At 29.3% G+C, this 14,828-nt stretch overlaps 1 protein-coding gene across 3 annotated transcripts; it reads left to right on the top strand.

Moving 5' to 3' along the window:
* The first annotated feature begins 368 nt into the window (after positions 1–368).
* On the top strand, positions 369–4,598 carry LOC105140415 (zinc finger BED domain-containing protein RICESLEEPER 1-like). 3 transcript variants are annotated; one of them, XM_011047239.1, is made up of 4 exons: positions 369–743; positions 1,918–3,917; positions 4,006–4,062; positions 4,168–4,592. In XM_011047239.1, the coding sequence occupies exons 2-3, from the start codon at positions 1,943–1,945 to the stop codon at positions 4,050–4,052; spliced, it is 2,022 nt and encodes a 673-aa protein (XP_011045541.1). In that variant the 5' UTR covers positions 369–743; positions 1,918–1,942; the 3' UTR covers positions 4,053–4,062; positions 4,168–4,592. The 3 variants fall into 3 exon arrangements, with proteins under 3 accessions (XP_011045541.1, XP_011045538.1, XP_011045539.1); XM_011047236.1 differs by having other exon boundaries at positions 371–743; positions 4,163–4,598; XM_011047237.1 differs by lacking the exon at positions 369–743 and adding an exon at positions 750–1,587 and having other exon boundaries at positions 4,163–4,598.
* The last annotated feature ends 10,230 nt before the right edge of the window (positions 4,599–14,828 follow it).

The raw sequence follows: 14,828 nt of genomic DNA on the forward strand, positions 1-14,828 counted from the left end.
TATATTAAAATATTTTTTTTTATTTTTTAAAAATCATATTGAAATCAACACATCAAAATAATTTGAAAATATAAAAAATATTAATTAAAAATAAAAAATATTTTTTTAAAAAATAAACATGTTATAACAAACAAGTATAATGTTTTTTGAATTTTTTTTTTATATATATAACATCATCGGAAATCTTGCATGATATAACAAAGTATAATGTTTTTTGAAAAAAAAATTTATATATATAACATCATCGGAAATCTTGAAAAGGGAAAAAAGAAACATGGAAAAAGAAAAGAAGACCCTTACACTTGAGAACTTTAACCAAATAGAAACTTGATTAGATCCAAAGCGCAAAACCCACACACACCGCACAATCCAAAACCTAGCCCCGCTCCCAAGTAAACGGGACCCAAGCATTAGAATGGGTTTAGCTCCAAATTCAATTTCAATATGGTCCAAACTATCATTTTCAGTTTGGTCCAAACATACCTCTTCTTTACACGGCCACCATCTTCACCAGCTCCGGTTTTTTTTCTGAAAAAATAAATTATAATCTTGGTATAAACCCATAACCCATACCCATCTTCACCCTATATCTAATCGGATCCTTACCCGTTTTCTCTCAAATTTCAACAACCCCGCGTCGGATCTTCTCGTTTCTCTCTATCTTTTCCAAATTTTAAACCTTCCCGGATCCTCTGTTCGGGCTCTGTGGGTTTCAAAAAGGCAAAGCTTATCCAAGAATCCATGTAAGACCCTCTTTTGCTCATCCATTTTTCACCTTTTTTTAATGCTTTTATCCTCTCTTTTTTTTGGGTTCGTTCTTGTATATGCAAGCCTTTCACTTTCCTTTTGTAATGCGATTTTATATTTATTTTCTGTATTTTGCGATGGCCTATTCTCTGTTACTGTTTAGTTGATGGTTATAATGGCTGAAAGATTAGATTTTGCATTGATGTTAAAGAGGAAAGTGAAGTTAAAAGGTTTTTTTTTTTTTTCTGTTTTTTGTTGGTGGGAAACATGGATTTTGACGTTGGCCCATCTGTGTTTTATAGTGTTTGTTGATGTGTGTGCTCTTGATAGTTATAGAGCTGATTGAAGCTGGAATTATTGGTACTTCTGTTTAATTTTTGCAAGAATTATGGATTTTGAGATGATGGATTGGTTTGTATGTATGTATCTGTTGAGTTATGGTCTATGAGGAAGGTTGAAGCTTAAACGGTGGATTTGGTTTTATGAGAATTTGGGATTTTAAGATGATTGGTTCATTTGTAAATGCACGGATATGGCGCGATCTCTTAGTGGATAGTAAGATGTGCGGGTTGTATCTTGTTAGCTATTTCTGGGTATTCTGCAAGGAACATTAAAAGTGCGTTTGAGGGAGAATAATCATCTCAGTTTTTTGTTTTATGACCTTACATTTTGTATATAACAGCCTTTTGTCAATTAGGATGGTAGCTTGTGTGATGTGAGTAGTATAATTGAAATTTGGTGGATCTAGATTAATCTATACTGGTGTCGGTTCGATCATTTGAATGTTATATTCCTTGGATTGTCCAGTTCAGTTGGATCAATGCAAATTTTTCTGATTAGGTAGATTCACATTTGTCATACGCCATGTTCTTCATTGGCCCTGTATACTTTGGTTTTGCATGCCTCAACGTAGATTGTTTGACCACAGTTAATTAGCAGTTCTTTCCTCTTTTCCCCATTTGATATTTTCTTTGGCTATTTTGATCAAGTTCCTTGAATTTTTGCAACTGCATTTTGTCCACTGTTGGATTATAAATTATGCTATATCGGTTGTAAATATGTTTTTGATGTGTACACTTGATGACCTGAACATTATTTCTATATCTGGTTGTCGCATGTAAGATGTTGGTAATATGAGTCACAATTTCTGTTGATTCTTGTGAGATGCAGACTTTGGCTAGTTTAAACCTATTCAATGGAGGTATCGAATGAGTTAGCTATGAAGAAACCAAAGAGGTTGACGTCTGTGGTATGGAATCACTTTCAAAGGATTAGGAAGGCTGATGTATGTTATGCAGTTTGTTTGCATTGTGACAAGAAGCTCAGTGGGTCAAGTAATAGTGGGACTACGCATCTAAGGAATCACTTATTGCGATGTCTTAAAAGATCTAATTATGACGTGTCACAACTGCTTGTGGCAAAGAAAAAGAAAAAGGACACTTCCCTTAACGTTGCAAGTGTCAATGTTAGTTATGATGAAGCACAAAGAAAAGATGAATATATTAAGCCCACGGTTATGAAGTCTGATCTTGAGCAGAGAAAAGATGAAGTTATTAGCCTTGGAAGTTGTAGGTTTGATCAAGAACAGAGTCAGCGCGACCTTGCCCGTATGATTATATTGCATGGTTATCCATTGACCATGGTTGAGCATGTTGGATTCAAAAGATTTGTGAAGAATCTCCAGCCTTTGTTTGAGTTTGTGCCAAATAGCTCCATTGAAGTCTCTTGTATGGAATTTTATATGAAAGAGAAGCAGAAAGTGTATGAGATGATAAATAGATTGCATGGAAGAATTAACCTTGCTATTGAAATGTGGTCTTCTCCAGAAAATGTTCAATACATGTGTTTGATAGCACACTATATCGATGAGGATTGGAAATTACAACAGAAAATTCTAAATTTTGTGACACTGGATTCTTCTCATACTGAAGATGTGCTTTCAGAAGTGATTATAAATTGTCTCATGGAATGGGATGTTGAATACAAGTTATTTGCCATGACCTTTGATGATTGTTCTGCTGATGATGATATTGTGCTCAGAATTAAGGATCGGACCTCTCAAAACAGGCCTCTGCTGAGTAATGGTCAATTGTTTGATGTTCGCTCTGCTGTGCATGTTCTGAATTTGATTGTTAAAGATGCCATGGAAACACTTCAAGAGGTGACTGAAAAGGTTCGAGGAAGTGTTAGCTATGTTAAAAGTTCACAGGTAATACAAGGGAAGTTCAATGACATTGCCCAGCAAATTGGAATCAGCAGTCAGAGGAATTTGATTCTTGATTCATCAACTCGGTGGAACTCAACATACTTCATGCTCGAAACAGTCATAGGATACAAGAGTGCATCTTGTTTTTTGCAAGAGCACGATCCAGCCTACACATCAGCTTTAAGTGATATAGAGTGGGAATGGGCCAGATCCATCACTGGTTATTTGAAACTTTTTGTTGAAATCACCAATATCTTTTCTGGGGATAAATGTCCAACCGCAAACAGATATTTTCCTGAAATTTGTGATGTTCATATCCAGTTAATTGAATGGTGTAAGAACCCAGATGATTTTCTTAGTTCCATGGCATCAAAGATGAAAGCCAAGTTTGATAAATATTGGAGCAAGTGCAGTTTGGCTTTGGCAGTAGCAGCCATCTTAGATCCTCGATTCAAGATGAAATTGGTGGAGTATTACTATTCCCAGATTTATGGTAGTACTGCCCTGGATCGAATCAAGGAAGTTTCTGATGGCATAAAGGAGCTTTTTAATGCATACTCTATCTGCTCAACTTTGGTTGATGAAGGGTCAGCTTTACCTGGCAGCAGTTTACCTAGTACCAGTACTGATAGTAGGGACAGGTTAAAGGGCTTTGACAAGTTCCTCCATGAATCTTCTCAAGGTCAGAGTGCAATATCTGATTTGGACAAATACTTGGAAGAACCTGTCTTTCCTCGCAATTGTGATTTCAACATATTAAACTGGTGGAAAGTCCACACACCAAGGTACCCTATCTTGTCTATGATGGCACGAGATATTCTGGGGACTCCCGTGTCAACTGTTTCACCAGAGTTGGCTTTTGGTGTTGGAGGCAGGGTTCTTGATAGTTATCGCAGTTCCCTTAATCCAGACACTCGACAAGCTCTAATATGCACACGGGATTGGTTGCGAGTGGAATCAGAAGGTGTGAGCATAGTCTTTGAATTTTACTTTGATATATCTAATTGAACCTTTATTTCTCCACTCCTAATTTTATGTTGTAATTGTACCAGATCACAATCCATCTTCTGCTTTAGCGCTTTATGTTGAAGCGAATTAGTCTGTCCATGGTATGCTATCAAGTTACTTAAGTTGCAATTACTTTTATACATGCTTCTGCTTATAACTATTTATTATCTATTTATTTATTATGTGGTCTTGCCATGCAAGGTTAATGGAGGGCTATCTTGAACTCAAGTGCCATATGATGTTACCTGATTGTTTTGCTACGCCTCCGCCTCCAGAGTTTGGAGGAGCATGGTTAAAAGTTTCTCCTCGATGTTCATATTGCGGTGACTAGATTGCTTCTTGGGTACAAACACTTCATCAAGGAGCTTAAATGTACTTTTTGAGGACAGTGACTAAAATGTTTAAAGGACATGTTGAAGGTATCCTCTGCTTGAATTTTAAGTATTTAAGCCTCTGTTGTGCAGATCTCTGATTCTTGGAAATTTACATTTAGTGGATGATATTGGTACAGTACTTTCCAACTTTTCATCTTCACAGATTATGTTCTTTTGTATGAATTCAGTGATTTTGAGTTTCGACAGATTATGTAACCTAATGGATGGCGTGGTGAAAACCCTTGTTTTCACAATGTTTATTCCGTTGCTGCATTATTGCCAAATGTTAATTTTTAAGGGTTTCAAGTATTAAGGTACAAGATATATTGAAGAGGATGAATGCAGAACACTGGTAGATTCAAGGTAAATTTGAAAAGGGTAATTTGGTTTTGAGTTTCGACAGATTATATAACGAGTGTTGATGTTCCAAACCAAATCCATCCCAGGATATAAAATACAAGCTAATCAAGTTTATGCCATGGCCATATATTATAGGAAAGGAAACGCAGTTAAAATAGTGTTTTTTAAAAAAAAAAATTGAAATTTTTCTTCATATATTATTATTATTGTTATTATTTCCACTGTAGATTGGGAGCTGCCGTCCTTCAGCTGCGGTACACAGTGCCGGGACAGGTTAATATGTGGTCACATGATGCATAGATTCCATCAGACATGGCAATCACTATATCTTCCCCACCCTGCTTTGCAATATTCGTTTGTTAACATTTGATCACAACTTTATAAGAAAGAACAAAGCAAGGTATCATCATCATGTTCAAAGGACCCATATGTTTAGGAGATTCTAGACCAGGTGAATCATATTCGTAAGCCTAGTTTGCCCCTTCATAGCCATGAGTGAGGAGATGGAACAAGGGAACCTAATTAATGCCCTCCCCCCATCGCCCGATGCTCTGTCCACACTTTAATCCATGTGTAATCCATGCATGCACACACACCCGGACACTTTTTGAATGCTTTTTTATACGATTTTATGACAATTAAAATAAATATTCCTAGAAAAAGTAATGATTTAAGATCCGGAGAAAAATAAACTTTTTTAGTAAAAATCCCCCTTTTTATTCTTTTTTTTTTGTGTGTTTTAACAAAGCATATCTTTTCTATTAGCAATATGAATTTTTTGAATAAAAACTAAAAGTAATCAAAATAAATATTCATGAGAATTATCTTTTTTCTTGAAGAAAATATTTTTTATATTAGAGGCATCTTGCTTAAAAAATGAAAACATATCATTATTTTAAAATAAATTTTTAATAAAAAAAATATCATGGATCAATAATTTTCAAGTTTGCGAATGAAAAAATAATAATTTAATAAAATTATATAAAAAATTAACAGTAATAAATATTTTGTTCTTATTGAATATTCATGAGCAAATTTATAAAAACAATTCTATATATTAGATTCACTTGTAGTTATTCATAAAATAATTGATAATATATCATGCTCAATGGTGGCATGATTGGATTTTTTAATAATTTTATTTTAAAGATTTGTTCTAAATAAAAAAATTTAAAAATAAAAAGTCATTTAAAAAAAATCTAGGCCTGGAAGGACTTGCCCGAAGTATAACTTTGAAGAAAAAAACCAATTGTATCTTCTTTTTTTTTTTAAATGAGTGAACTATGTCATTTGTTCAAGTTTTTTTAAAAAAAATAGAACAAATAATACATTATTCACGACAACAAATTCCAGTTAATGAAAATCAGGGTTTGAGTTTTAGAATTATAAAACCTAATTTTCAATATGTTTTCATCTAAAAATACAAATAAAAAAAAGACACCCTCATCGATATAAACTACCAAAATCAATTCAATAAAAAATTATACTTCATATTACAATCTACTTTTTTCAGCAATGTCGAATGTCAAGACCACTTACATCAAACTCCCCTCTCCATTACAAACCCATTGACGTTAAAATCATTTTTTATTATTATTGGAATATGATCGATTCAAAGCTTTATCTCTTCTCTTTTTTTTCGAATAATTTTCTCACTCCTCTCTTAACTCACAATAATTGAGACTGGAGGAAAATGAAGTTAATGATTGAAATGCAAATATCCAAAACTATAGAGACCGAATAAATAGAAATAAAAAAAATCAAGAGGCAAAAAGAGACTTTAACTAAAACTATAGGGACTAAAATGAAAAATATAAAAAAAAATTATTGAATTGAAATGAACTACATCAAATATCAGGGACCATAATGTTTATGGATGAGTTTATGAAAAATATGAAAAAGAGAGGGATAAAAATGGTTTAATGAAAATTGAAGTTTATGGGTGAAACATAAATACTCAAAACTATATAGGGACCGAATAAATGGAAATATATAAAAAAAATCAAGTCACCAAAATAGATTTTAATTGAAACTACATGGACTAAATTTAAAAATAAAGAAAATTAGGTATCAAAATAGAAAATATGAAATATTAAGAGTATTAAAGGGTCAAATTTTAAAAATTTGAAATTAAGATGGTTTAGTGAAACATTTGGGATCACTATAGTCTTTTAATATTCAATACAGTAAAAGGCCATTGTGTTTTAGTAAATAAGAACTAAATATTTTTTTTTATTTGTATTTTTTTTATCAGCTGTTATTATTATTGTTGTTATTTTAAGTTATTGAATATTAATTAAAAAATGGTATAATAAAAGCAAATATTTAATAAATTTTTAAATAAAAATCAATTTAAAAAATAATATTTATCACACTTTTAAAAATCTCTTAAATAACCAATAAACCCCACACTCCAACTAATTAGTTTTTTTTTAATTATATTTCTTAGCATAGAATAGGTAATTCATAAGTTAATGGACCAGTAGACACATAAAAGCTATAGTATCAATTTTCAATAATAAATAAGTATCTTATTCAGAACTTTTAATTTGAATATCTATTTAAAATCGTAAAATAACATTGAAAAATATAATTAAATATTTTATAATTAACATAGGATCAACGAAGAAGTCATCCAATGTTTTTTTTTATATGAAAATCCATTTATAATAGTGTGCATTTAATTATAGGCTATTTTTGTGATCTAGAACATGTACTCTATCAAACTTTTGCTTACACCAAAAACAAATCACTTTTCTATAAATTTAGGACTGCAGATGAAATTGATGCTCAAGAAATAAGGAGGATCGACTACCAAGTAGAGTCCAAGCGAGGCATCATTGGGAGCTCTTATTTGGTGTTGCAAGTTTGAACAGATATAATATTTATTTAATTAGTTGTTTTTATTCAAGATTATTCGCTAGAGTATTTTCTTGTTTTAACACTTTAAAATGCTTAGTCATCAAATTCAATATTTCTAAACAATTGAGCTTGTAACAAGTTCATCCCCCAATTCATCAACATATCTTTCAATTTGTTAAATTTATTCTGGCTTTATGCTTTATCTGTACCTTTTTCTTTCCATGCTTTATAATTCCTTAATTGTTTTCTTATTGCTTTCTTTTTTGTGATACTAAAATTTAATAAAAAATTATAAACATTCAAGCCAAGCTTAAATAGTTAGGCTTGGTTTTTTCTGGCTATTTTTGTTGGCCCAAATAGCTAGAACTTCGACTCCTATTCTGACGTAACACCTCACTTTAATTTGTATCTAATATATATTTTTTTTTTTTTTAAGTTTTCATGAATAAACACTTAAATCTTCCATGCACAAATTTTTATATACACATAATTTTTTTATACAATACAAATATTATTTTACATGTCAATAATGCTACTCGTCACTAATATTTCTGTCAATAATAAGCATAATACAACTATGATATAACACAATAACTAACAAGTTACCATGGATACTCATTGTTTTTTTCCCAAGCTAAAAGCATGGATAGTATTTACAAGTGTTATTTTTTTTCTCTAATATATTGATTTCTTTGCAATCATCGATGGTGAACATTAATTTCTGCAGCAATGGTATATCTTCTCCTCCTTGAAGAAAACTTAAGAACTAAGTTAATAAATACACTACTCCATCACCGTGAAATTCAGATCTCGTCCTTGGCTACACACATCTATAGATACTCCTACAAAGTTGGGCCACAAGCTAGAGTCATTGGCCACCACACCACGCTCCATAACTTAAAGCCCTACAAAAATTCCTAGAAGCTAAATTAGTTTTATATTTATTCTTTGAAAATTATTATTTTAAAATTTATAAATTATATGTGGTGATTAATTTTAAAATTTATAAAATTAATGAAAATATATATAAACCGGTCCAATATCCACATTAATTTAATTAAAAAAAAGCATTCACAGCAAAAGTAAAACTAGGCTATACATTTTTTTAGCTAATACATGCATGCACATCCTACACCAAAATATGTAATTCTTATAACTTCATTTAATTTTTCTATTTCTATATATTATTATATCATCTTACATTTACTTATTTAAATATTAAAGAGTCATTATGATTATATAAAAAAAGTATTATCTAAAGTTTATTCATGAAATCATCGTATTCTTTATAGTATTTTATATATTTATCAACATCTGTGTAGGATTATTGTGGATTAGCGAGGCCAGCCCATCACTTCATCAACCGTCCAGCTTTGTTGTGCGTGACTCGCCTCATGGTGTGCCAGCATGAGCGTGTTATAGCCGCTTTAATGTTGAACAAAGCAATGAAAACGTGTGCGGAGACAAGCATCCTCTCCAGAATATACCGTAGAAGAAACCTCTTTGTAGATGATACGTGAGAACGGAAAATAGACACGATCAATTAAGGACATCATTGAATATATATATATATATATATATTTCCCCTCTTTACTGAACAAGATTCGTTAATTAAAGGATCAATGGCCCTGAAGGTTATGTCCAAGATCGACATATCATGTCTGAAATTATTACCATGTTGCTTGTTTGGAAATAGCCAGGTGATTCTGGTGTTGTTTGGAATATTTCTTGATATTATTTTTTAAAATGTTTTTTTTTATTTTCAAATGTATTAATTTTTTTAATTTTTAATTTTTATTTTTAATACCAATACATTAAAATGATATAAAAAAATTAAAATTTCATGAAACGAGAAATACACTGCTAACATTCCTTCTTAATTTCTTTCAATCATCAAGGTAACATTCCTTATTTTATCTTTTCTTTCACCTTCTTGATTATCTGATACAGTATGGTCCACTAACTTGAATATTTCTTACATATCAGGGTACAAAAAGATAGAGATTCCTCTGTTGTACAAAATACAATGGCACTCATACGAGATGTCACCTGTGATTGGTACAAAAGAGGACACTTTTTTCCACTTAAAAATTACCGTATGGTAAATTAAAAACCACCGAAAGTAATTGTGGTTGAGTTTGGTACTGTAACTGTAGTTATTTTGTAAATTATTTTTTATTTAGAAATATATTAAAATTATTTTTTATTTTTGATATTAAAACATCAAAATATCTAAAAATATATAAAAATTTAATTTTAAACAAAAATAAAATTAAATCTTAGCCTGCTTTCTCAAATGCTAGCTCTATATATAAAAATTAATTGGTACTCTTAAGTCAACTCATATTACCCCTTTCATTCAATTAAAACAATTCAATTATAACAATTAATTTGGCCGCATGTTCTATTTTTTAATAATTTATTTTGATTTTTAAAATTTAATTTAAATTTCTTAATCAGTAGCTGAGTTGAAAGAATAAAAATTGAAATTAAAAAGATGTCTAACATACGGGGTGTATCAAAAATTTCAATAAAGATTTATTTTAGTTTTTGAATTTTAAAAATAATATATATTATATAATTTTAGTATTTTTATATTTTTTAATTTGATTTTAACATAAAAATTTATTTTTATTATTTTTTAGTTCATAGTTGATAGAGAAGAGAGAGATCATTAGATTCTAGTTATAAAAAAAATACTGGTGACACTAATTTAAACTATCAAATTGATCGATATTTATGTCAAATGATTTTATTTTATAAAAGGAGTTTATATTAGATATTTTTTTTACATATAGAGTTTGTGAAAAAACTAGATATGAGATCTGGTAAATTTTTTTTGTTCGAGTTAATTTTGGTTTTTGGGACTATTTTTTGGTTTTTATAAAGCTATAAATAGATTTATTATGAGTTGTAAGGTGTTGTATTGGTCTTTTAAGTAAAAAAAATATAAATTGAAAAACAAATTTTTGTGTCAATAAAATTTAAACCTTAATTTTTTGGTTATCATGATGGCCGGAATCTAAAAACAAATCAGATAATATATTATCTAATTTTATTTTCAAAATATTTTTGGGGATGAATGAATGCACCCAGTATATAACAAAATAATAATAATAAGGGTTAGGTGGGCTAGCTTAGGTTAAACAAAGCATGATTTTTTTCTCTTTTCTGTTTTTAATTTTTTAAATTAATTTTTATTCTGTATTTTTTTTTAATTATTTGTATTTATATTAATATTTATTTTTTCATTTTGTTCAGGCAATCTCTTTTAAATACTAATTATTATTTTTTATGCATTTAATTTTTTATGAAGTTTATTTATCCATTTATAATTTTTTTTAATCTTTAGTATAGATTAATTTTATTTTTTAAAATAAAATATTTTTATTTTATTATAATATTTCTAGGATGTATAGTCTTGCATAATATTTTTTTCTCTTTTATTTTATTCAATCAATTTAATATGTGTATTTATTTTTATTATTTTTTGATTAAATAAAATTTATTTTAATAAATAAATTTAGCATATACAATCGGGTAAATATTTTTTCTTGTGATATTAAATATTTTAATTTACACTTGATCTCTATTTTTTTAGTTATTGTTTATGGGTTTTTTTTCATTTATTAAAATATATAGTTGTTGATTTATTTAATGAAATGTATGTATAATTTTTTTATTTTCATTTAGAATATTTTAAATAATAAAACACATGTTGAAAAAACTCATGTATAACAGTTTTTATTATATATATAACCCAAAGCAAAGTATAAATCAAGTATTTAGTCATATTGTAATTAGAGATTTAAAAATAAAAATATCCTTATCAATTAAACAGTTAATCTGATTTTATCATCTCAAACTCGTAGAGAATAAGCTTGGGAAGCCTAGATGATCCGCAAATACCTCATTTGTATTATATTATATTATACTTCATGTTTAGAAACTTGAGTTGAACTCAACTTTATTATTTATGTAAACAGTAAAAGAATTTTTTTTTTAATATTTTAATTTTAATTTATTTTTTATAAAATTATTATATTTCAAACAAACAACTCAATAAATTGAATGTTTAAAAAGACATAATTCATAATTTTATATTTCACTTTTCCAAAAACTAAAAACAAAAAAAGTGAAAAAATGAAGAAGAAAAGAATTGCAAATTCGAAGAAGACAAACGAGAAGAAAATGTCTATTATATAAAAATAGCCGAAACTTGGGATATCATAATTTCTTGTCAGGCAAATAGAAATTGAGTTCTATTAATTTAATTGATTCTTTAAAAATATGTTTTATTATAGCTAAAAATATTATTTATATGTTTGTTTTTTTATTTTTTATGTTAAAAATTACCTGGTCTGGCTTGATAGTAAGACTGTTTCTTTTAAATTTGATTGAGCTATTAAATATTTTTAATTTTATTTTTTTGTTTTTTTATTTTTTTTTTATTTTTTTATACCATAAAAAAATAAATTAATAATTTTTTAAACTCCAGTAGAACTTAATAGAGTTGATTCGGGCTTCCCAATCAAATCCAATATTATTGTGTTTGGTTACACCCCTTAAACTTAATATACTCTTTATACTTTTTATTTTTTATATATTTTATATTTTTATTATTATTAATCCGCTGTTAAATATATGATAGTTTGATTGAGTTTAATAATATTACCATATTACCACGCAAAGGAGTGTGCGGCGCTACTGACCGGTTACTTTTTTAAAAAAGGAGATAAAACTCATCCACTTGCCAACTTGAGCCGTCCTCGTATTGGTAAAAGAATAGATACTCCAGCACTGTGCAATAGATTCTTTGCAGACAACGAAGGACTGAAAGATCCATGTATGGCTGCATCAGCATCTATGTTAATAATTCCCCTACTCAATTATGTGCTTGTCTGTTCATCGAGCTAGCTGCTCTTTCGGCTAACAGCAAGAGCACAACGGTGCCATTTAACAACCTGGTATGGCTACGAGAAGCGACGGAGTCGCTGATTCATCTGCCTTCTTTTGCCAAGTTCCTGCCCTAGTTAGCTAGGTTTGATGGAGGACGCTAGAGTGCCAAGTCTAAATCTCTGAGTGATAATCCACTCAGCCTAATCCAAGCCACAAATAAAGAGCGACAAGGAAGCTTACTTCAAGGGATGTGGACGATGATGTCCTTTGAACCACAAATGAAAGCTTGCTTGAAATTAGCTTGTTCATATATACAGGTGTTATTAATTATTTGGTTTTGGCTCGTCTCTCAATATTGCTTTTGTTTTTTTTAATTTATGCATTTATTATCAAATATTGATTTGATGGTTAAACGATACGATATGTCTTAACCGATAGATTTCAAATATATATATATATATATATATATATATATATATATATATATATCGATTTGATTAGAAAAAAAAAAAAACACTGACCCAAAGATGCTAATAAATGAGAAATTAAATAAATAAATAAAAATGTATATACTGATATTTTTTAAATGTGGACAATTGAGTTCAAAATTAAGGGCTAGAATTCTATACCACTTAAACTAACTTTCTTTTCGAATAACAAAATGGAAGTCGTTATCAATTATGATTTTAGATTCAACGAACATGTAAAAAATTTAGATTCAACGAACATGTTTTACATGAATATCTATTAATTTATCAAAGAAAATATCTATTTTCTACAATATCATTGTTTTTTTAGGGGCGTCAGAATATGGATTTCATTATCTGCGCAGGAAACCCAAATGGAATTTATTGTTCAGGAAATTTAAAGAGACTAAAAACAAATTGTAGAGGTGCTTACCAAATCAATTAAATTAAATTAAATATAAATATTATTTAAGCTAATTTAAAAACTAGCACACATCAGATAAAATAAATATATTCAATAATATTAGAGCATGTCATTTCAAAAATATTTAAAAAAAATTTTAAATTTTAAATTTTTTCTACTTTTAAATTGATATATTATATATGATTTTGATGTGCTATATAAAAAATATTTTTTATAAAATAAAAAAATATTATTTTAATATATTTAAATAAAACACTTTAAGGAAATTACTATTACATCCTGGAATATCCCTTAATATACTTCGTAACAATGCTTTCGCAATTTATTAAGAGAGAGAGAGAGAAAGAGAGGGAATGGACTTAAATGTAAGAATCCAGTATCGCGACGTGGGACACGACACCTTTTGTGCGTTTTGTGGCTTTAGAAAACGACACATTAATTAAGATGCCAAGAAAAAAAACACAGACAATAAAAATCGTAATGATGATATTGGAGAGCAATGAGATAAATTGTCTTCTTCATTTGCATGCATTGTTTTTTGTACTATAAAGGAGTAAAAAAGAGGAAAAACCAGGAGGACTATTATACGTGCATGCAAATATTATCTCTTCAAATCAAGAGCTTCGCATCATGTCCCTCGTCAGGACCCCAGTTTAGGTTCATTGGCTTTTCACATACCATGCATCTGTCGACTCCTTTCTCCCCCCACTCAAACTCAAAACAAATAATTGTGTTCCCCCCCCATATTGCTGTGTATTCTTGGAGATAAATTATTGTTGTCTCTACGCTTTAGTTATGGAATAGCAAGCTCATTTCCCTTTGTTTTATTAATCAATTTCATATTTAAACTTCAGGTTTCTTTCATACTTCTTCTTATAATATTCGATCCCAACCTTGAACGTGGAAGTTTGAATAGATCACAGTCTATAGTGCTCACAGTCTAGAATGCTCTGGCTATTTTATTGGTTATTATTAGAGCAATTTTATTATTTAATTTTAGTGGGTAATGAATTTTGTATTTTTCTATCTTCTTTGTGTTTTTTTTTAAGATTGATTAAAAAAAGCTAATTAAATATCACTCACTCACTGCTCTGCAAACACCATAAAATTTCTAAAAAAGCACTATCTTCGATGGAGTATCTAACATGGGACCATTCCAAAATTGTTTTCAATTTGTTTTTCTTTCTTTTCTGTCCGCCTTTCTTATTTTCCCTTTAATGTTCTAAAGGATCGTTAGTGAAGAGAAAAAAGAGGGTAATAAAAGTGTTGTCACAATTCCAAAATGGACCCCCAGCTCCATTTCCCTCTATGTTGACAAAGAAGTTGATGACCTCGAAACAGTTTTGTAAAGATCAGAAAGGACCCTCTTTCTCAAGATTGTATAAAGATTACTGAATCAAAGGCAACCTTTACAGGAAGCTTACTCTCTTTTCTTTTTTATCTTAAAAATAAAAATATTGCAGTCTCAACAGTAGTGAATC

This window comes from Populus euphratica, unplaced genomic scaffold (genome assembly GCF_000495115.2).
Source record: "Populus euphratica unplaced genomic scaffold, PopEup_1.0 scaffold186.1, whole genome shotgun sequence".
NCBI lineage: Eukaryota > Viridiplantae > Streptophyta > Magnoliopsida > Malpighiales > Salicaceae > Populus > Populus euphratica.

Excerpts from the sequence above, each read along its gene's own strand:
- LOC105140415 (XM_011047239.1), top strand. The coding sequence starts at position 1,943 with ATGGAGGTATCGAATGAGTTAGCTATGAAGAAACCAAAGAGGTTGACG. Across the intron at positions 3,918-4,005 it reads GTTGCGAGTGGAATCAGAAG|ATCACAATCCATCTTCTGCT; the intron begins GTGTGAGCATAG and ends TAATTGTACCAG.